General features: G+C 42.1%; 4 protein-coding genes across 5 annotated transcripts; 1 reads left to right on the top strand and 3 right to left on the bottom strand.

The window, feature by feature from the left end:
• Nucleotides 1–101: 101 nt before the first annotated feature.
• On the bottom strand, nucleotides 102–1,990 carry LOC107224224 (syntaxin-17). The gene is made up of 5 exons (XM_015664198.2): nucleotides 1,619–1,990; nucleotides 1,303–1,498; nucleotides 868–1,079; nucleotides 563–779; nucleotides 102–490 (listed from the first exon to the last, which is right to left on the bottom strand). The coding sequence occupies exons 1-5, from the start codon at nucleotides 1,751–1,753 to the stop codon at nucleotides 354–356; spliced, it is 897 nt and encodes a 298-aa protein (XP_015519684.2). The 5' UTR covers nucleotides 1,754–1,990; the 3' UTR covers nucleotides 102–353.
• A 975-nt stretch (nucleotides 1,991–2,965) lies between these two features.
• LOC107224222 (gastrula zinc finger protein XlCGF8.2DB) lies at nucleotides 2,966–5,748 on the top strand. 2 transcript variants are annotated; one of them, XM_046731674.1, is made up of 2 exons: nucleotides 2,966–3,260; nucleotides 3,483–5,748. In XM_046731674.1, the coding sequence occupies exon 2, from the start codon at nucleotides 3,489–3,491 to the stop codon at nucleotides 4,380–4,382; it is 894 nt and encodes a 297-aa protein (XP_046587630.1). In that variant the 5' UTR covers nucleotides 2,966–3,260; nucleotides 3,483–3,488; the 3' UTR covers nucleotides 4,383–5,748. The 2 variants fall into 2 exon arrangements, with proteins under 2 accessions (XP_046587630.1, XP_015519682.2); XM_015664196.2 differs by having other exon boundaries at nucleotides 2,967–3,255; nucleotides 3,483–5,746.
• A 7,028-nt stretch (nucleotides 5,749–12,776) lies between these two features.
• LOC107224220 (myogenesis-regulating glycosidase) lies at nucleotides 12,777–15,963 on the bottom strand. The gene is made up of 6 exons (XM_015664194.2): nucleotides 15,634–15,963; nucleotides 15,007–15,423; nucleotides 14,371–14,950; nucleotides 13,815–14,289; nucleotides 13,583–13,739; nucleotides 12,777–13,287 (listed from the first exon to the last, which is right to left on the bottom strand). The coding sequence occupies exons 1-6, from the start codon at nucleotides 15,788–15,790 to the stop codon at nucleotides 12,971–12,973; spliced, it is 2,103 nt and encodes a 700-aa protein (XP_015519680.2). The 5' UTR covers nucleotides 15,791–15,963; the 3' UTR covers nucleotides 12,777–12,970.
• Nucleotides 15,964–16,151: 188 nt separating this feature from the next.
• Nucleotides 16,152–19,807, bottom strand: LOC107224226 (myogenesis-regulating glycosidase). The gene is made up of 7 exons (XM_015664204.2): nucleotides 19,512–19,807; nucleotides 19,205–19,377; nucleotides 18,583–19,002; nucleotides 17,929–18,508; nucleotides 17,365–17,839; nucleotides 17,132–17,288; nucleotides 16,152–16,789 (listed from the first exon to the last, which is right to left on the bottom strand). The coding sequence occupies exons 2-7, from the start codon at nucleotides 19,365–19,367 to the stop codon at nucleotides 16,491–16,493; spliced, it is 2,094 nt and encodes a 697-aa protein (XP_015519690.2). The 5' UTR covers nucleotides 19,368–19,377; nucleotides 19,512–19,807; the 3' UTR covers nucleotides 16,152–16,490.
• Nucleotides 19,808–21,477: the final 1,670 nt, after the last annotated feature.

Genomic DNA, 21,477 nt, shown 5'->3' with positions numbered 1-21,477 from the left:
TACGTCAAAGCTTTTAAGGAACCGCATTCCGAACATTAATTAGGTAGAATTATTTACTTATTTCAATGAGACTCCGATTGGACGTTATGCATAGTCCTGAATTTGAATGTATAAAATAGCGAGTGATTTTATTCAATTAGTAAAATATTTGTACATGGTTAATTACAATTTAGATCACAGTTAGGTACATTTTGAGGAAGGCTATCTTATTATCAAGCCATATATTCGTTCCGTATTCATATCCTTTTTATTTTTAGTGCGGATTTTACGGTGCTACTTGCTTTTTAACCGTTCCTTCACCTCTACATCATGGAGCAATGCAACTTACACTTTTTGCGTTTAACTTGTAATGGTCAAAGTTGTTTATTGCTAGCTTTTATATTTTCTGACGGCAAATCAGAACCATGAACACGTTCAAGTCTGTTTTCTGCTTGGCTTTCCGTACTTGATTTTATAGTTTTTTTCTTCAAAAGCGTTCCTCCAGTAAAACCTATTAGAAAAACAAAAGCGATATTACAACTTGTAATGATATTGACGACTTCATTACACGAATAACTTTTACCTAACAACCCACAACCAATCGCCGTGAGACCACCAAATTTTAAACCAGCGATTAAACCAACTGGACCTCCAAGACAGGTTCCAATTAGAGCCCCAGCTATTGGGTATGCCGCTATTTTGTATTTTCCTGCTTTCTCTAGGAACTTTGTACCTTCCGTGACATTTACTTCAGTCTCTTCAGTATTTTCTTCTATTCTGTTTACAAACTCTTTTTGATCCTGTGAAAGTTTGAACAAAACGTTGAAATATTATTTGAAAGAATTTTCAAACAGTAGTAGAAGCAAATTTCTCAAAAGTTAAACTCACGTGAACAAGTTGATTAAAGTCTACGAACAATTGATGCAGCTGTATCATATCATCCTGCAGAGAGTTCCAAGCATGCAGACAGGCCTGCTGCCTTTCCAATTCTTTCTCTTCTGCGTGCAGTTGGATATTGCCATCCTGAAATGGGTGGTTTGTGGCCTCATCTTCATCTTTGGTTGACAAACGGTTCATTGTAGGCAGATTGAGGTCCAGCGCTGCAATTATTGATAACTGAGTATTGTTGTTATTATTATTATTATTGCTGTTATTATTATTATTATCATTATTAATAGTATGGAAGAATAAACAAATTATTTATAACATGGCTAGAATTTAATCATTTCCATCTTACAATATCTGCTTTACTTTTTAGTTTTTAGTTTTCAGTCAGCAGATGTCCAAAAAATTTGAACAATGCGAAAATTATTCAATGCTTACCCAAATATTCTTTGATGGCATTCATTGTACTTGCTCTAGAGTATGCTGTGAGTTGATCGAACTTAGCGATATCGCTGTCTTGTACTTGGCCTCGCAGAACATCCATTTCGTACAATAACTGTTTAAGCTGTTTGACCAGACGAGAAGCATTCGTCTGTTCTTTATAGATACGGTCCCAGTCTCCGGTTTGTTTTAGCTAAAAAGTAAGACCATGATGATCAAGATTACTGATCATGTTAGCTGCCGTTTTTCTTCTCATGAGCAAAATATCGGGCAGATGGGAGATTGGGTTATCGATGTATGAAAAAAATTCAACCTTGGCGATATTAGTCTTATGTCTTCTGAGCATTCCTAAGTGATGTGGTATTGCGACGTCATTGAATTTGCTAATTGGTATTTCCAGCCGTTTGATTGGTTGCTTATTTCCTACGGTTTCACTGTGCAACGACATGGTTTGCCTACGTGTTTTAACCCAAGAAGACGTTAGCTGCTAAATTATCGTCTGACAGCGCTTGTTTATTGCTGATCCTTTTCAGTCACAAAACGACGTAGTTCGTTGGTTTGATTTTATTGCTTTCTAGTTACTTGAAACTGCAGATTTTAGCACCAGGCGCACTGAAAGTTGTTTTTCTTCTTTGTTATTTCTCTTTCCATTGGCGTATGTATCAAGGTACACCCCTAGACATGAAGACTAGAGAGAAGGAGACCGAACGCTGTACTGGGAACGTGGTCTATGAAAGTGGAGTACATTTTTAGCGTTAAATTCGATAGGAGTGCTGCTGTCGCTAAGATGGGCAACAGAGAGAGACTGAGAAAAGAGAGAGACCGCTATATCGAACTGAACAGGTCAAGGCCCTTCTTCCTTGTGCAGTTTTTTAGGTTATGTATTTGTTTTTAAATTTTAGCGAAGAAAAATCTACCTTTTGATGCTGGTAGGACAATAAAAATATTGCGGGCTTTATTCGATTGTTAGGCACCCCTGTCGAGTCAAAAGATGCGTTCCGAAACTAGTTGGCACCAGTAAAATCCCTAGGATGGAGGCAGAGCCAGCCCCTTGACACACGCTGCTAAAAGTGGTTCGCAAGATGTTCCTCGATTCTGCCGCCAATTTCCACCACTAGTGACGCTAGTAGTTATCTGACACGCTTGCGCGCGGTCAGCGAGGGCAGCGAGCGTGTCAGAAATCTACTGGCGCTACGTAGAGGAACTAAAAAACGGGGACAAAACGCGTACAATTTTTTAGTATGCGAGCAGTGGCGAGTGTCAGGGGGCTGGGCAGAGCTACTCAAGAACTCAGTAGCGCAAGAGAGGTAATAGATTGTTGATAGTACACTGGCAGCTAATTTCGGAACGCACTTAGAGGTGTTTTCATTTTCAACTGGGAGCCAGAGTGCCCACGAATGCATTTTCCCTAGGATTTCGTCCTCGCTATTGAGTGAAAAATAAGGATAAATTGCACGCAGTGTAGCCATTTGAAAACACCATAAAACGGAGTTAGAGCTACGCGCCTGATCGATAGGGTGAGAGAAATAGGAGATCGCTGATAGCACGGGCGGCTAACTTCATGTTATTCACGTACGGATCGAACGGAAACTAAACGCTTAGGATTGGTCGGACGGCAGATGTAAGAGAGCGCGACATTAGCAACGGCGTATTTGTTACCCAGTTTTCGCCCGTTAGACACTTTGACATGTGTTTATGCATCGTGATGTTTTGACAGTAGAAACGTCAAAACATTCTATATCGGGACAAGAAAATCGAAATATAATTGAATTGGTGAATGGCTTCCGGACTTGGAAATTGATAGTCAAATAAAAGACAGAAGAACAAAGAGAAGTAGAAGATAGAAATAAGTGATGAAGAAATTGATGTGATATCACCAGCTCGGGGCTGACGATGAATTCCCGGTGCATCAAAGTAGAACCGCTTGTCGAATTCCCGGAAATTGAAGTGGTGCGGTAATAAATAAATATAATTACATGTTATTACAGTTTAACCAAACTTCACGTTCTGTTGATATTTTCTGCACACAAATAACAATGTGTGGGTATTCGATTTTATACTGCAATTGCTGAAACTATGTCAATACATGCAAAAATAGGGCTGGAAAGTATTTTAACTTTAAAATAGAAGCAAAAAATTCACAAGCGCTGCGATATTCATCATTTTAATTTTCAAAGGTTCCGATGGATACCGAATTTGATGCGACAGATAACAGATTAGTTGGGGAAGAGGTGCTGGCATTAGAAGAAGTGGACAATCCGCAATTCTACGCAACGATATTGATGAAAGAGGAGCACTCTGAGGAATTGTATGAGGAGCCGAGCAGTAGATTGGATCATAATATATCGCTTTTGTCTGAGAGGGTGAAGAATCGTGGCGACGATATCAGTGTGGAAATAAGTTCGTTGAAGAGGAGTTTTCGATGTCCTTTATGCAGCAAGGAGTACGCAAGGAAAGATCACCTGAATTACCACATGAAAATTCATGCCGGTTTCAAGGATTTTAAATGCGACGTTTGCAACAAAGAGTTTCGACAGCGAGTCCACCTGCGTAATCATAAAAAGGTTCATACCGGCGAGAGGGAGTTTAAGTGCCAAGTTTGCGGCAAAGACTTTGTCCTTAAGCATCACTTGACCACTCACAATTCAAAGATACACACATGCAATATGCAGCATGTTGTCGGTGGCCCGAAGAGATATTTTAAATGTCAGATATGCACCAAAGAATTTGTTAGAAAAGATCACTTCCTATATCACACCAAGATTCACACAGGTTTGAGAGATTTCAAGTGCACAATTTGCAGCAAAGAGTTTAGGCAAAAAACTCACTTGAAAAACCACATGAAACTCCACACAGGCGAAAGAGACTTTAAGTGCGATTTGTGTGGGAAAGAATTTTCCCTCAAACACCATCTGACTACCCATAATTTGCGAATTCACGCCTGTAGTGTGAAACAGGTCAACGGTCAGGATAACAGGGACTTGCCGACTTGTAGGATATGTAATCAAGAATTTATAACCAAACGCCATTTGAACGGACACATGAAAGTACATTCCAATTCAATCGAGCTCAAGTAGCTGGCATCAAATACGAAGGTTTTGTTCAAAAGTATTTCCTATTTACTGTATATTTAAGTGAGGCAATGAAGTGAAATTTATTTATTAGAATCGATACCGCTGATTTTTATATTTAAGGATACCACACGTTGTATAAATTTTTATCTACTTTGTGGGGCTCACTATCAGATACAATATCTGTGAAATTGTACCAATCTGATAGAGATGCCTCTATTTATTTATTTATTTATTTATTTATTTATTTATTCAATCACGTACTAATTCGTTGAATTATCTTAGGTAGATACAATATTTTGAGTGTATTTATACATTTATACATTTTATCCACCGAATCATGTCTCACTTCTTTCGATATGTTAGTAATCCATTGGTAGATGTTGATTGCTCGCAGTGAACCCAAAAAAAAAACATCCATAATTCAATGATATTTTCTAATTAAATAACAACAATCTCGAATCTTTAAATAAATATTCATCATTCTGGAAAGCGAACATCTTCTCGTACAGGATCTCTGAAGTTTAAAATTCTACGATCCCGCGACAAGTTTCCTTTTAGTAAAAAATCTGTGTACCATACTCACTGAGAAAAGAAATTCGGCCTTATGGCGACAAGAGAGCGTCAAAGATATTGCGTGATTTCAATTCAATGCGACACCTTACCTTACACCACGACCGTATTGTTGGAAGAGGTAAAAGTTTTATAGGAGAATCTTCAGAGCCCGTGCGATCGTGTCAGGTGCCAGACGGTGCTCACTTGCGTCTATATACTGTGTCTGGGTGTACATGGAAAAGATCAGAAATAGTCGACAACTAGCTAGAAAAGAAAATCTTCTTCCAGACATCCTCCTCGGAGGGCAGTTTCCCTCGAACTCGAAGCCAGATTTCCCCGCGAAATTATTTTCCCGTGACTCCGAGAACTTTTATCCAATACCTCGCGTACCATCTGGCTTCAAACACCCTCGAGTCGCAACTGCGGGAAATTGTCGAGGAAAATGTTTCGCAATTACGCCTTGCTTTGGGGGGGCGGCAAGATGAGTTTGAACAGCCACACTTGTGTACTGCACATGTTTATGTATACCTATCTCGTTCTAACATCATTACCCACCTGTAAAACTTACTTGCCAATAATATATCATGGCGGATTCCGTCTCATTGAAATTGAAATGAATTTGAACTTAGATTTCATGGTGTAGTTAAGGATTTTATTACACGGTATTCTCACTGTAATTCCATCGAAAGCATATGAAAATATCCAAAATTTCGTCTCCATCACTAGAATAACACTAAAATTTAAAGGATTTCTAACTCCACTGAAATTATACTGAATTCTATATTCATATTTATAACTGAAATCACACGTGAAATCTACTGAAATTAAATAATGCGGAAAGTTTGTATTAAAAAAAAAAAAAAAACTTAGCAGTGATATTTTAGTGATACCAGAGTGGATTATCTGAGTTTAATTTTAGTAAAACCGCAGTGGAGAAATGTTACAACTGCACCGAAGAATCGAGTGAAATTTGAGTTATTACCTGAAATATCACTTTAGTATCACTTATTTTAGAATCAACTGAAAAAACACTCTAACAACGCGGTAGGAACGAATTTGGTCGCTAATTCTGAAGGAGCCGACAAACAGTAACGAAAACCGTATTGATTGGTACGCTTTTCCATTGAATCAGGGACGACGACTGACTGATTTTTACTCTGGAATGATTTTTCCTGAATTCTACTTAACTCGAAATTCACGAATCCTCTTCAAGATATTATACGAAGCATGGTATAATTTGACAACGTTAAATCGGCTGAATGCATTTGAAAGAGACTTTACAGATACTTAATATACAATATAGAACCTCCAACAAGTTCAAGTGCGATATTAAATTCTGCGTCAATAAAGGAAAGGCGTTGCAGTGGAGCGTATAGAATGAAATCCGCGTTTTCTCATTGTTCTTCGTTTGCGATGTTTATTTCATCTCGTGAAAATCTTATTCAACAACTGTTCTCCCAGGAAACACGTAAAATCGCAGATCATACACACAGTAGGAATTCCTTTATTCTAAAATATACCATTTTTACAATTTTCTAACAACTTTCCTTCCATTCGTGTTGCGTAAAACAGATATTCTGCCGTTATATATGAGCTGAAAGCGGGGACATTTATAGGAACGATGCCAGGCTTGAATTATAAGATCTTTATAAGCGTCGAGGCGCTGTGTGTCTGACCCTACCGCAGCCGTACTACTGAAAATACATTTCACCCTTCTGTCGCATCTAGAACTGTGACACTCGGCATTCGCTTGACTTCTCCGAGGGAATGATGAAGGGTTTGTTGCACCGAAGAGAGCATAAACATTCCGGGACCAAGGCTTACACTTTTCGTGCTGCTCTATTAATAATTATGAATCATCTTGCTTGCGGTGTGAGCTGTACCTATGTACCTATATATTTGACGTTAAAAGCTGCGATCCATCAAAAGGTCCGTCTAACGTGACGTCACCGGTCCATTTCGATGTTTCTAAATCTTACGATAGGCGAGCTTTCGCGTTTTCCTGCCGATCTGGAGTGAAAACGGCGGGTGTATGTCAGCCGGGAATACACACGCAGACTAAGAATAAATGAGAAAAAATAATCGATTACTTTTTCCCGATTAATCGAGTATAATCGATTGTTTCGTAGACTCGGTTATTTTTGCTCGTAATCGGTTTTTACTTTTTATTCCTCAATTTATGTGATTAAAGTATCAATTATTATTATCATTGCCATACTTACCAAGTGCCTATTTGATGTAATAAGTGAAAAATAACTGAATATTTTTACCTGAAATTGAAAAATGTTTTAAACGAAATTATAAATTATAAAAAAATGTTTCCACCATTAAGACTACATACTTATATTTATGAAATTTTAGTTTCATACGCACCATTTTAAGAAAATACGAAATACCTAATCGATGAATCGATTGATTTTTACCGTTTAAATCGAATCGTGTTCGATTATTTTTTTTCACTCGATCAATCGATTCATCGATTGTTTTAAGCTTGGTGGTCATCACTAACACGTACCAGCTATGATACAAGAGTGAAATAAGCCCGAAGGCAAGCAGTTACGCAGGACTGCAGGTCTTCGCCAATACAATACAAAGGTCGTTGACTTTTTACACACTGCGAGACAAACGCCACGTCCAAGTGTTATTGGTCCGACGCCTGCACCGTCATTGATATTTTTCATATACCGCAGCCATGCTTCCGCCCCCGTGTTTTCATACACTGGAGGGACACTATAAAGCGTATTTTTTATATTCCAGTCAGACGGAAAAGCGCGGAGGATTTTGTATTGCGTTTTCGTGCTTCTTCCTCCTCTTTCTTCTCTCCCGACGATCCCTTTCATTTTTTTCATTTCATCGTCGAAGCTGTGTACGGGTATAATAGGCATGGGTTTTCAATGGCAGTGTCCGTCCTGCACGTAAGCAATTTTTGCTAGATTATTGCTCATTCAAGGAGCTCCTATTCTCTTTAGACAAGATTCATTGCGATACATTTAACGATTGAAGAACAATCAGCGAGACAAAAGAACTTGACCGACCAAAATTTTCTACGAAATAACGAAAAATCAATCGAGATAAGTCAAATCATTGAAAATAATTGCTGATCACTCGCAAGCACGTGACAGCGATAGACTTTCAGTATTTGTAGCGATTCTCTGCGTATTCTGTCCAATCCAGTTACCGCTCAAAGTCGGGTTAACATTGTAAGTCAATGGAAATAGCTCTAAATACATTTTAACGAATAGGAATCATTCGTTTTATTTACAAGCGAATTTCACCTCAAACGATAAATTGTCTGCTGCAACAAGAACGTATTATCACCTGATATGCCCGTTTCACTCCGCAATTCTGAGAGCACACAATTCCGCGTAGAGCCCTAGACACAAAGATGGTCGTTCCCTTGACAGCAGGGTCGAAGGGATGGCGGCGATAAAGGTGGCGTCTACAGAAACTGAGATAAATAAAGTAAAGCCTGGGTGCTCGGGGAGGGGCTGAAACACGAGGACAAGATGAGCCACGCAAGTTAGTCGGTAGTGCCTAAGCCTGGAGGCTGCTGCGTAATGGTCCGCGAGACTTCATTTCTCTCAGCTGAGAGAACGGCGAGTACCTTGCGCCTTTTCGCGGTAAGGAACATCACCCTGTTCAACCCGCGTAATGAAATTGCTTGCAGTAATATGATATGTGCGAGACTCGCGACCGATACGGGATGGAACTTGCTGTGCGAAAAGAATTTTGAGTCTAAGTTCTAGATGTCAAATTTTGATTTCTTTTATGCAATTAATGAGAGAAAAATTAGTTTTATTGGATGAAGTTTGTTTTTGTAGAAGCCAAAACGGTATTAAGGATTTAAAAAAAAATTACCCATTTTCTCAACAATTTATTGTAAATAAAAATTAAATAAACTTCAGTTTTGTATTTAAATCACTTTTGTTCAAAAATGATGATTAATAATCAACTGCAAATGTGAAAGAATTGATAAACAGAGTTTAAAAATGAATATTTTTCGTACTTCTTTTATTTTCGCATGGACTTTCTCGTATCAAACTCCAAACGTAATCTCCCATCGTGGTTCCATTACACTGCGCCTGATAAGGTTAATAACAATAAAGTCCATCACATCTTGGTGACAACGATTTCCTTTTTCTTCCTCACAGGCACCCATATTACCCATCAACCAAAAACTTCAAGACTTATTTACCAACGTACAAACGATAAAAACAAACTTTATGATTAATAAGTAAAGGTTTTGTTTATTATTTGATGTATAGAATCAAAATTTATTTATCACAATAGAAACTCAAGGAAAAAAAAAATTTTTCTATTGACCTATATTAATTGCATTATGTACGGTTTCCGGTTTTAGGCTTTAGCTACGTGCAACTTGATGGCAAAGTATATTACATTGCGGAATGAGTCCCACCGTATGAGCTATTACGCCTGAATAGTAATGTTACCGGGGAATTGAAAATTTAACCAGTCGAAATAAGGGTCGTTCGAGTAAATATTTGCGCGCAGTGATTCTGAGACCGAAATTATTAAATTAAATGAAAACTCGACTCGCGGAAACGGGCGGAAAACGAGAGAGAGAGAGAGAGAGAGAGAGAGAGAGAGAGAGAGAGAGCGAGAGAGAGAGAAAGAGGGAGAAAGCTGAAAGGTTGAATTGCTGGCTGCTCTGTAGCCATCGGTATAAGGAAAACGGTAAAAACTTTTGTTATACATTTGACGCGTGAATCAAGTATACCAGTGTGTTTACATGTAATGGCAATCTCTCGCCTCCGGCTTCTCGAGTGAAGCCTGGCTGGAAAATTAATTTTTCAGAATAAAAAAGACGGCTCCATTGCTTCTCAGAAACGCGGTTTGAACGACTCTTGCGTGTAACCGAAAAAACGGTTTATTAAATTTCGAAAAGTGGCGGTATGAAAAATTGTCCCTCCTCGAGGCAATACCGAATCTAATTCATCTGAATCGGTGAAGTGATGTGTCATTTGAAAACGATACAATCGACACTCCACTCCATTGTCGCGCGTAAATTGTGCTCAAATCTTCCTCGGCGTGAAGTTTTATAACGTTTTCCCGGTAAATAACCAGCCGGTTCAATCAAGTGGAATTGCATCGTGATTGAAAAATTCGCCCGGAACTTTCTTCAGCCCGAAAAACAAAATTGGCAAGCCCGATCATGAAGCCGCGATTTGTGACGGTGTGAGGCATCCATGAGGCACTTTAAGGGGAGAAATAGGTTTGGGACTACGTTTTTTTAATTTTAGTGATTTTCATGAATTTTTTTGGCAAGAAAGGAATGTATATAATTTATTGAAACTTAGAGAACATTTTATACGTATATTCAAATTTACTTTAAGGACATGTCATTCTTCTGTACGAACTACACTTGATTGAATTTTTTTGAGGAGTTTAAACACAGTAAAACTTAAACACAATAAAGAATGTATGAAAATCATTTTAAAAATTAGTCCTTAGTAATGAAAACCGATCGACGCCGGATGCTCGACGGTATAATTATCACCAACGCGTCAAGATTGCGAAACGATAGGTCGAGGTGTGTCCAGCTATACTTCCGGTTGAAAAACAAGATCAAGAATCGAGGGTCGCGGCGAGAAAAGCCTTTCGGTCTATTCAAGTACACAGAGCCGGAGCTCTCGAGGCGTCTTTGAACTCTTTGAGGCATCAAAGTCTCGGGTTTTACCGCGTCGAGCCGAGGTGGCGTCATTGAATTTACAAATATACGAGAAGGCGCGGACGACGGAAGACGCGCCCCGGGTGCTTTCTCAAAAAGAAAGGATTAGCAGCGATCAAGGAGAGGAGCTACTGGGACGAGAGAGACGCGAGGGTTCAGGCAAAGAGACATCTGAAAGAGCTTAAATAATCAATTGCACCCGCTGGCTCCAGCTAGGAGACACTTGGACCCGGTTGACCTGTGTGTCGAGTGTTTGCCGACCCCCCTCTCCCCGCCCCGCCACCCTTCCTCTCACCCTTATTTCTCTCCGCTTCCTCGCCCTCCGCATCCTCCACGCTTGTCCCTTTCCTCTGCGCAAGAATAAGGCAGAGGTGGAGCACAAAGGGACCTTAGTCGTCGAGTTTTATGGACGCGAGGACGGGAGAGGCCGACTTACTCGGTTTATGAGAGTGACCCTATCTATACCTATACCACCGAGCCACCCCCTAGTTCGAGGACCTTCGAGAGATGAGGTCCGCGCTCCTCTGAGGGTCTTTATTAAATTTCAGAAAAATATTTTCCCTCAATAACAAATGTGGTATGTCTACCTATATATACACACGGGCTGTATGCACTGCAGCAATTGTTTTCTATAAGTCTAGATGGTGGTAATATTCGGGACGAATATTACCGCAGGAATATTTCCTGTGAAAAAATACTATAGCACGTGATATGAAAATTAATGAAAACCTTTAACGTGGTTCACGCGATGCGACATCGCGCAATTTTTGAGGTCCTTCAATTTTCGATGCGGGGATTTCATGGCGGGTGTATTAGCGTTTGGGGAAGATGTGGCTGTGCCCCCCCCCCCCCCCCTCCCGCCACCCTCGCCACCTCCTCTATTTTGCTCGGTTCTATAGCGTGGAGGGAAATTAACATGCGGCAACAAAAGGATGAATTTCAAGCGAGTTAATTCTCTCGCGCACGAGTTAATTTGGGAAACGTGCTTCCTGGATTGCTGCTATGGAAATGAGACCATCCTGTTTCCTTTTCCACCCTTCCTGTACCTCCCCCAGTCAACGCGGGTAGATGCCTCGACGGTTTGTCCTAGTTTTCTTCGCCCACGCAACACCGCTTTTTGGATCGACGTACAACACGAGGTACAAGAGAGCGGAAATCGTTGAATTGTTTTACGACCCTGTATTCTGATGCTTTGGAATTTTATCATTTCTCAAATTCAATCTTTGCACTTGTTACGTTGATAGGGTTTTTAACTCATTTAAATACTACCGGCACATCAATTTGACTTAGGGGCCGTCCATTAATCACGTGAGGCTTGAAAGGGGCGGAGGGGGGGGTTGACAAAAATCACTAAATGTCACAAGGGGGGGGGGGGGGGGGGGGTGTAATAAGATATCACGTGTATTTATTTTTTCATTATTAACCTTTCTATCTAGACATTTTTATCATGGTCCTTAATATCAGAATAAGATAAAATTATATTTTATATCTGTACTTAGGATAATATTCTAAGATATTCTGAAAAATTTTAGATTTTTTTTTGGATACTAAAAATACACGTGATGTTGGGTGGGGGGTGGGGGGGTAGTCTTAAACCTCACCGCGTATCACCAAGGGGGAGGAGGGGTTGAAAAATGCTTAAAAAAAGATCACGTGATTAATGGACGGCCCCTTATACAGCCGTCTTCGCAATGGCTCATTTAGTATAACCACCATTCGCAAATCACTTCACCGCAATTATACGCAACGTGTCTCGCAAGTTTCTTCAGTGTTAAGACGAACGTCTCTGGCACTGCGAGTTTCTAAACTGTTACCTACTTATCGTTAACATAATGAACTTTGCGATGTAGCGTCAAGCATCGCCACTGATAAGTCACGTGCCTCTGCTTTCAACGTGTTGGCAAAGTATCGCTTCTTACCATGACGGAGCGTGTTGCAGTGCGGTTCAACCGTTGAACTATTAACAGAAATACTCCGATATTTTGCAGTCGCTACTGTCGTAGCAGCTCCCTGTCTTGATCTTCGGTGATATTGCCAACTACTAATGGGTGTCAAAGAGAAGTATAATTACTTTTCATTATTCAGGCCTTATGGGGAAAAGGGGAAAACGCGGATGATGTGCATTTGCCTCAAATACAGAGTAAGTGAATATTGGATATCGATAAAACTGGCGATATTTTATTGACGGTTGATAACTGATCATGAGTTACAATATTTACAGAGGAGTTGATATACCGATGTGACGAATTATTTGAACATTTATGGTAGAGTCGCAACTCTGGGCGGTCTCAGCGAAATCTGATTATTGTGTAATGGGAATGTGATCAATGTACCTGAATGCCGTTGATTATTAGTTGAAAAGTTTTGTGGTTAGTGCCAAGATCACGGATGCGCAAAGGACTGTTGGACTGGACGAGAGAGTGAATCCACCACTGGTGGTTTCACTGGTGGTGTCCTTACCCAACTCTTCCCAATAACTTGCTTCTACGAAATAGGGTAAGATCTCCAAGGGTGCTGGGTAGTTATAGATCCAGGTTGGACCCTCGTAAGTTTGATACGGACTGTAGGAAGCGTCACGCCAAGTACCGCTGGGCAAAAAGATGTCTCTGGTCACGGCACCCTCTTCGATGACTGGAGCCACCAGAATTACTTCACCCAGAAGGTACTCTGCGAACGGAGTCGATTTCGCTTCAGTTATGATGAAGAGGCTTGAAAAGTGATACTGATATAATACGGAAAAAGAAGAACTGAATACGGCCTGTTGTAAAGGACTTTAGATATTCGTTTGCTGGAACCGGGTCAATAATGTGGTAACGTATGATCTTATCGAAAACTTCCGTAATACATATTGCCTGATAGGTTAATTGCGATGTTGTAAATTCCTGATATGCGATCTAGCGCCGCTTTTAACGCGTGAACAATATATTTAGAACATTTGGGAGATAAGCGCAGGCTTGATTACCGTCGGAAATGTTGAAGGCTTCACTGTTTTTTGGATCGAGCCACCAAACCGGAGGATTGACGGGGGTCCCATTGGCCACGAGGGCGTTCATTGCCTCGATTATTGTCGGAGCATACTCCTCGTGGAGGTCGGTGTACGTGCGACAAATCTCGACAGTCTACGGGAGAAAAATGATATGAAAGACACTGGATGATATCGGATATCAGAGTCCATTTGTCGCCGCGACGCTTACTTCGTTGTCGTAGTCCCAGGGAACAAAAGAGTACTGGATCGAGGGCATGAATGTGTTGGCCTGCAGCCACCTGATGAACAGTTCCTTGCTCGGGTACTCGGTCAGGGTGCTGGAGCTGTTGATGTAACCGTTGCCACCCACCATGTCTGGAAGTACGAACCCATAGCCGGCCAGGTTCATGGCCAGTAAAGTCGTGATCAGTGTCGGCAAGCCGTTGTCTATGGTCCAGGAAGTCTCCTTGTCCAGCATTCTGACGAAGATTGGAAGGTCCTGAGTCTGCCATCCCGTACGCACCTCGATTGCGGTTCCAAACGCCGCTACGGCTCTTGTGTACTGGTATGTCAGGATCCCGGGTGACTCTTCGATGTTGCCTGTGAGGACCGCTGGTTCCGGGGCCCAGGACGCTTCGCCCGCATCGAATTTGAACGAGTCAATACCGGCACTTTCCTTCAGCGCAGTCAATCTCGCGCTGAACCTGTGAACATACACCATTTCGTTCGATGGCTATTTGGCAGAACCATTAATACAGAGTGGAATGTACTTATTTGCTGGTTACCATGTCACAGCATCTTCGTTGGTGAAGTCTATGAGGGATGCGTTTTCCCCCCGCCACCACGTGGTCAGCATATTTCCACTCTCGTCTTTAACGAAGTACCCGGCACTCTCGGCGATGGCGTACCACTCGTCACACTCGACGTTTATGAACGGGTGGATCCAGAGGGTTACTCTGAATCCAAGATCGTGGAGATCATCGGTCAAGTTCTTGATGTCCGGAAACTTACTGTCGCTCGTATTGAAAGTTAAACTGCCGTAGCACGTTTCCCAGTAGTCGTCTATCTCCACCTGACTGTGATTGAACCCGTTGTCGAGAATTTCCTGGGCGTATTCACGAACGATGCTGTCGTTCACGTTAACCTTGTACCTCGCCCAAGTCGACCAGATCGGTAAGGCGATCATCTGTTCATCTGGGATGTCAGTTGGCTTCGTAAAAAATTTCTCCACTGCAGCTTCGTGGGCAGTTTTCGGATCATCGTATCTACCAATCCAATACTCAAGGCTGGTGTAATTCCGAGCTCTGTACGGGCTCACGTTCTGTGCGTACAAGCAAAGGAATCCGTCGTGAAGGTGGTTTTGATCTGAAAAATACGACCAGCTATTTCACCGGTTCGGATTCGTCACCGCCAGAACTCACCTATGAACAGAGATGTCGCCGGATTCGCGTAGAGGTACGTTCCCTCACTGCTGACCCAGTACGGTTCTGCTATCGCGACTGCATCGTCCTCTTTCGTATAGTAGGCGGTGTAGTTCCACTGGTCATTTTGAACGGGCCAAATTTGTGTCCACTGTTCTGGTCCACCGAACCAATCTACCCCATCGACAAGTTCCAGACAAGTTCCAACCGTGGTGTTGTCGCTGGTGGCATTTAAACTTGCGTGTGTGTACCCAACTCGAGAGCTGACTTCTCTTGTTAGAACCAGAGTCACGTCATTCACGACGAATATGAGACAGGCTTCCTCGTCCGTCGTGCAGTCAGTTACCGAATATTCTTGATCACTCTTCGCCCAAGACGATTCATCCGTGACAAAGGTACTCCTGATCGTTGGCTTATCTATTTCAAAATGCGTAAAAGAATAGGTGGAAAATTAGTGTGTGAAAAAACTAATGATTTCAAGCGGTAACGTCTAGTCTAGAGTTTGGTTCAGCTCGTGAAAAAGAATTGTAATAATGGTCACTGGTATTTGAGTATGTCCTCGTTAAATAACAAATGACAATAATTTTAGATGTAAAAATATATTTTATAACTCTTTGAACAGCCCACCTTCTTCGGAGATCGTGTAAAACACCCCGTTAGTTTCTTCTGAGAAAGTTACCAAGCCATGGCCGAATTTCACGGATAAAGGTAACGTGATTTCGGAAGTGGAGATCGCACCACCGATTAACCATAGAGTCAATACCGAGCTCCACATGCCGCGCATTTTATGCACTGTATACTGTTTGAGAAATACACAGCCCTCTCTTTTATAGCCGTTGTTGCACTGGGACTATCTTCACCCTCTTTACCTAATGAAAGCAATCCTACCTTGTTAGATGCAATCAATTCAGTTTGGGAATTTGATAAACTGAAAGTGTGCCTTATAGAGTTCTCCACTTATGAAATCAATCAGAGTTTCGTCGATAAGAATGTTTACAGATAGGTACCTTGACACTCAATTCCTATCGCAAAGCGAAAGATTCGGCAATTGGTTACACACGCTTCGTATATTTCTAAAACGATTAGGATACTGCTGATTATGGTGTCAATGAAATGGGTTGTCGCGATAAAAATAATGACAAGACTCGAATAACGAGTATAATTTTAATGATCAGTAACGTTCGGGACTTGTTAGCCCTTATTATTAGATAAAGCTGCTTTGCAATGTGGCATGACCTCAAGTTACATGTTTGAGACGATGATGGCTGGTACCGATATACATTTATCCATTATCTTATATTTCTAAATTAGTTACATAATATTTACAAAACGTCAGGTAAGTTATAGATGTATGACGTGTGAAGGCTATGCAATAATTTTTTATCATGAAAGAGCGAGCATTCGTCAGAGCAAATATAATTGTTCCGTTCGTATCTATTCATGGCTTCAAATTTGAAATGGATTGACTATAACGTTGCTGGTGATTAATTGAAAAGTTGTATGAGCAGAGCTAAAATTGCTGACGTATAGATCGCTGTTAGACTGGACGATGGAAGAAAAGCTCCGCTCCCTGCACTCAGCGTCTCCCAGTAACTTGATTCAACGAAGTAGGGTAAGACCTCTAGTGGAGCCGGGTAGTCGTAGATCCAGGTCGGACCCTCGTAGATGTCATACGTGCCGTAGGTGGCGTCTCGCCATGTTCCGTTGGGCAAGAAGATGTCTCTCGTCACGGCACCCTCCACGACAACTGGAGCCACCAGGATTACTTCGCCGAGAAGGTATTCTGCAGAATAAAATCCACATCGTTTTGTTGTCGAATAATTTTCACCCTGATCCGCTATTGCGTAACGCCTATGCAAGCTGGATAGAATATCGGATCGTGGTCAAATGTGGGTACTAACGATAAGTCACCTGTTCAATGGAACTAAGTAGGTGGATCTTGTTTGGGGCATAGAGAATAATCATAAATTTTGTAGATATCATCGAATATCACACTTCACCTTCGCCTCACAATTACAAGCGGTGAATTCAATACTGCCAATTGACTATGACACGCGGCGTTATCTAAAATTGCTTTGAGTACATGTAAGCGGTCTTGATATGTGATAGCGGTCGATCTGATTACCATCTGAAATATTATAGGCTTCACTGTTGGTTGGGTCGAGCCACCAAACCGGAGGATTGACGGGGGTCCCGTTGGCCACGAGCGCGTTCATCGCCTCGATTATCGTCGGGGCGTACGCCTCATGGAGTTCGGTGTACGTGCGACAGATCTCGACAGTCTGTGGGGGAAAAAATTGCATGAAAAACTTAGAATGATATCGGATATCGGCGTTCATTCATCACTGCGACGCCTACCTCGTTGTCGTAGTCCCACGGCACGAAGGAGTACTGGATCGACGGCATGAATGTGTTCGCCTGCAGCCACCTGATGAACAGCTCCTTGCTCGGGTACTGGGTCGAGACGAGTACGCCGTCAATGTAGCCATTTCCGCCCACCATGTCGGGAAGCACAAATCCGTAGCCAGCAAGGTTCATGACCAAAAGAGTGGTGATCAAAGTTGGCAGGCCATTTTCGAAAGTCCAGGAGGTATCCTTGTCCAACATCCTAACGAATATGGCCAGATCCTGAGTCTGCCAGCCTGTACGGACTTCGATGCCGTTCCCGAACGTTGCCAAAGCCCTGGCGAACTGGTAGGTGTAGATGCTCGGTGATTCTTCCACGTTACCAGTCAGGACGGCTGGTTCCGGTGCCCAGGATGCCTCGCCAGCGTCGAATTTGAACGAATCGATTCCGGCGCTGGCCTGCAGAGCTGTCAACCTCGAGGTAAACCTGCGAAATTTGACGGACATTATGGAAGGGTTGTAGGAGGCAGAAGTTTGGTACAACTGTGAGATGAGAATCAGGCAACTGATTGCTACCATTCGACCGCAGCCTCGTTGGTGAAGTCGATAACAGAGGCGTTTTCTCCTTGCCACCACGTGGTCAGTATTGTTCCGTTAACATCCTTAGCGAAGTACCCGGCGCTCTCGGCGATCGAGTAGTACTCCGTGCAGTCGACATTGATGAAGGGGTGAACCCAGAGAGTGACCCTGAACCCGAGATCGTGGAGGTCGTCGGTGAGGCCCTTGATGTCGGGGAACTTCTCATCGCTGGTGTTGAAGGTCAGGCTGCCGTAACAGGTTTCCCAGAAGTCGTCTATCTCCAGCTGGCTGTGGTTGAACCCGTTGTCGAGGATCTCCTGGGCGTATTGTCGCACGATCGTGTCATTCACGTAGATTTTGTACCGCGCCCACGTGGACCAGACTGGCTGAGCGATCATCCGTTCGTCCGGGACATCGGTCGGCTTAGCGAAGAATTCCTCCACTGCGGCTTCGTGGGCTGTTCTAGGGTCTTCGTACCTACCAATCCAATACTCGAGGCTGGTGTAATTCCGTTCTCTGTACGGGGTCACATTCTCCGCGTAAATGCAGAGTGATCCTTCGTTGAGATAGTTTTGATCTAAAAGACATAGTGCATTATTTGGTTCCAATTCAAAAAAACCTTCGACCGGTTGTGTCGATTTAAGAACTCACCTATGAACATGGATGTGGCAGGATTGACGTACAAATACGTCCCCTGGCTACTGAGCCAGTATGGTTCTGCTATTGCAACGGCGTCGTCCTCCTTCGTATAGTAAGCTGTGTAGTTCCATTGAGCATCTTGAACCGGCCATAGCTGGTACTTAGCCTCTGGACCGCCGAACCAATCAACGCCATCGCCAAGTTCGACGCAAGCACCAATTCTCACACCATCAGTACTCGAGTTTACAACGACATGCGAGACAGACGAAGCTCGATTGCTCAGGTCCTTTTTCAGGATGACATTCACGTCGTTTATGATAAATTCAACGCAGGCTTCTTCATTAGTCGAACACTCCGTCAATGTGTATTCTTGATTATTCCTGGCTACGTTAGATTCTCCAGTGGAAATGCTGTTCTCCACGGTAAGTCCATCTATTTGAAAGAGGAAAAAATACCGTTAAGCAGCACATGTGGGTGCAGAAAATTCACCCTTTATAGTAAGTGTAGATGATATGAACGTCGGTGTACCGAATCGATCTGTTCTATTGCTTCTCACTCTTGTGAAAGCTCAGACTGTGTAGTTGTACGGTGTTCTGATCAATACTCATAAGAAAAACGATTTTGACTGTCTTACCTTGTTCGTTAATGGTGTAAAAAAGTCCGTTGGTATTTTTGGAAAAGCTTAGGAGGCCATCACCAAACTTCACAGAGACCGGCAACGTAACTTCGTTGCCGAAAACCGCGCCGAAAGCAGCGCATAGAAACAACACTGGCCACCACATGCTGCTTACCCACATAACCGTGTAACTGTTCGAGAAGAGCTAAGTTTACTTTTATATCCTTTGTCAGCGATTAGTATTATCTGCTAAGCTCAGCCCTGGCGTGTCTAACTTTGACGATAACAGAGTTTTTCGTTGGTGCATGCCAGTAGATCGACTCACATTTGATTTCCCGGGGATTAATCCAAGTTCAGACTCCATAAGCAGCCTGATGATAAATTTCTGGTACCTATCCATTCGGGAATACTTTCTATGTGGTAACGTAACGATGTTTTTGCGTTCCGACGTATTCTACATTATTCATGATTCCTGTCAACTTTTTTAAAGGTAACATTTTTATCCTCAAGTAGTACCGCGTGTCTTTTGTATCCCATCGCAAATCTTGCAATCAAATTCTATTGGTACAATAATAACGTTATCAGGAAATATGACTGGTGAGGTTTACGGCTGTCAAGATCAGCTCTGACGAATTTCTACTTGTTAAAATGAATTGGGGCGAGCAAGTTGACATTGTTACGTCAAATTGTCGGTACACATAAGTCGGGGAAAAAGAACAAGTGGCAATTTTGTAATCTCGTTCATCACGGCATGAAATAATTTCATACCGAAAGGTATGTTCTTCGTTGAAATTGATTGAACGGGATTACAGGCAATTTGAGGCAGTCCTACATTGCGGAGAAGTGAGTTGAGCGGTATTCCATGTCTGCGGGACCCGCTACGTGGTGTGCAGCTCGGTCTGGCAGCAGTTTCTATGAGCTCACAATCAGCTCAAGAATTCAGTGCAGTTTCCTGGCGCAATAAGGTTCGGGCGAGATCTCGGTCCGGAGTTCTGCGGCTTCTATATTTGCGACCGAGGATCGGGGAGGAAAGGGATTGCCGGGTTTCTGGGTGAAGGTGGGAGGTAAACCCATTCCCTACAAGCTGAGAATGGCTGAGCTACCACACCTGGTTCATTAGCGGAACACTGCCAACGTAAGCATGCTCATTTGAGCCACTCGCTCCTGAATACGTGCGAGCAAAGTCTGCTCAATGTGTTCATGCGGGCAAATCCACATGTACGATAATGTACATGTGCAGCAATTCAGCGACTCTTATACTGACAGATGTGGCATGAATTTAGCGGTGAATTGAAGGGTTCTCTTTTGCCGATTTCAGGTCAGGATATATGCAAATTTGCTCCTTAAAGATGAGGATAAGATACGATGTGATTCCTATGTTTCTTGGAAGTCAGAGTGTCGAAGAGTGCAGAACCGAACGGATTTGGCAACGAGAGAGTAGAGTTGGTTGAGAAAGAATTAGAGGGAGCCAAAGAAAACTGCAAAACGAGAAAAAGAACAGTTGAGTTAAAATCGAAAAGTTGAGTAGTGAAAATTTAATCAATGGAGTAGGAACAATCAATATTGAAATTTAATAATAAAAATGAAGGAGTGAAGTGAACAGAATGAAACGAAAGTTCAAAGGAAAAAAGCTCGCCTTACCTTTTTTTTGTATTTGAATCTTTGTCTTATCGAATGGAATCACATATTAACCTCAATCACTGATTGTGAGTCAGACATGTCAACCCTCTCGTCAACTATCATCCCTCAGTGGACGTTATCATAATTCATTTGATAATTTATTTATACTAATTTAAGCTTCGTTCATCCAATTAAACCTTAATCCATCATGTTTATCCATTAGGTTTAGGTTTAGGATATTGCTATTTGGCGTAAATTGCGTGAAATTTAGGAGTCGGGCATTTTTGAGCATTAAGACAGCGCGTGGATCGATAAGATCGAATAGTAAGTTACCGACATTTCAAAGAATAGCCAGTAAATATGCATTCTGCAATGCCGGAATGCTCACTGATATACTGATGTCAATGCCTTGTCCTTTCTTATCTCACGCTTCAGACGAAGATAGAAAACGTAGAGTTATCGACGCAACACCTATACCAACGTCTCATCTTACCGTCAACCAACACCAAATTGCCTCAGGCTGGCTCTCTTATGGTAAGATCTAATTACACGAAAAATTAATAATTTCCACGAGTGTAAAACGAGATAATTAATGTATGACTGGTGTTAGTGTATGTTTTCGAATAACGATTATTAATTGACGTTCAAATTATACGCTGATGTAAAATAAA

The sequence above is a fragment of the Neodiprion lecontei genome, chromosome 2, assembly GCF_021901455.1.
Source record: "Neodiprion lecontei isolate iyNeoLeco1 chromosome 2, iyNeoLeco1.1, whole genome shotgun sequence".
Lineage (NCBI taxonomy): Eukaryota > Metazoa > Arthropoda > Insecta > Hymenoptera > Diprionidae > Neodiprion > Neodiprion lecontei.
This window is presented reverse-complemented; position numbering and strand designations above follow the sequence as displayed.

Coding starts and splice junctions, on each gene's coding strand:
- LOC107224224 (XM_015664198.2), bottom strand. CDS start 1,753: ATGTCGTTGCACAGTGAAACCGTAGGAAATAAGCAACCAATCAAACGG. Junction 1,080..1,302: donor TGCCATCAAAGAATATTTGG/GTAAGCATTGAA, acceptor CAATAATTGCAG/CGCTGGACCTCAATCTGCCT. Junction 780..867: donor ACTTTAATCAACTTGTTCAC/GTGAGTTTAACT, acceptor AAACTTTCACAG/GATCAAAAAGAGTTTGTAAA.
- LOC107224222 (XM_015664196.2), top strand. CDS start 3,199: ATGAATTCCCGGTGCATCAAAGTAGAACCGCTTGTCGAATTCCCGGAA. Junction 3,256..3,482: donor AATTCCCGGAAATTGAAGTG/GTGCGGTAATAA, acceptor TAATTTTCAAAG/GTTCCGATGGATACCGAATT.
- LOC107224220 (XM_015664194.2), bottom strand. CDS start 15,790: ATGCGCGGCATGTGGAGCTCGGTATTGACTCTATGGTTAATCGGTGGT. Junction 15,424..15,633: donor TTACACGATCTCCGAAGAAG/GTGGGCTGTTCA, acceptor ATTTTGAAATAG/ATAAGCCAACGATCAGGAGT. Junction 14,290..14,370: donor AACGAAGATGCTGTGACATG/GTAACCAGCAAA, acceptor GTATGTTCACAG/GTTCAGCGCGAGATTGACTG.
- LOC107224226 (XM_015664204.2), bottom strand. CDS start 19,367: ATGTGGGTAAGCAGCATGTGGTGGCCAGTGTTGTTTCTATGCGCTGCT. Junction 19,003..19,204: donor TTACACCATTAACGAACAAG/GTAAGACAGTCA, acceptor TCTTTCAAATAG/ATGGACTTACCGTGGAGAAC. Junction 16,790..17,131: donor AGCCTATAATATTTCAGATG/GTAATCAGATCG, acceptor TTTATTCTGCAG/AATACCTTCTCGGCGAAGTA.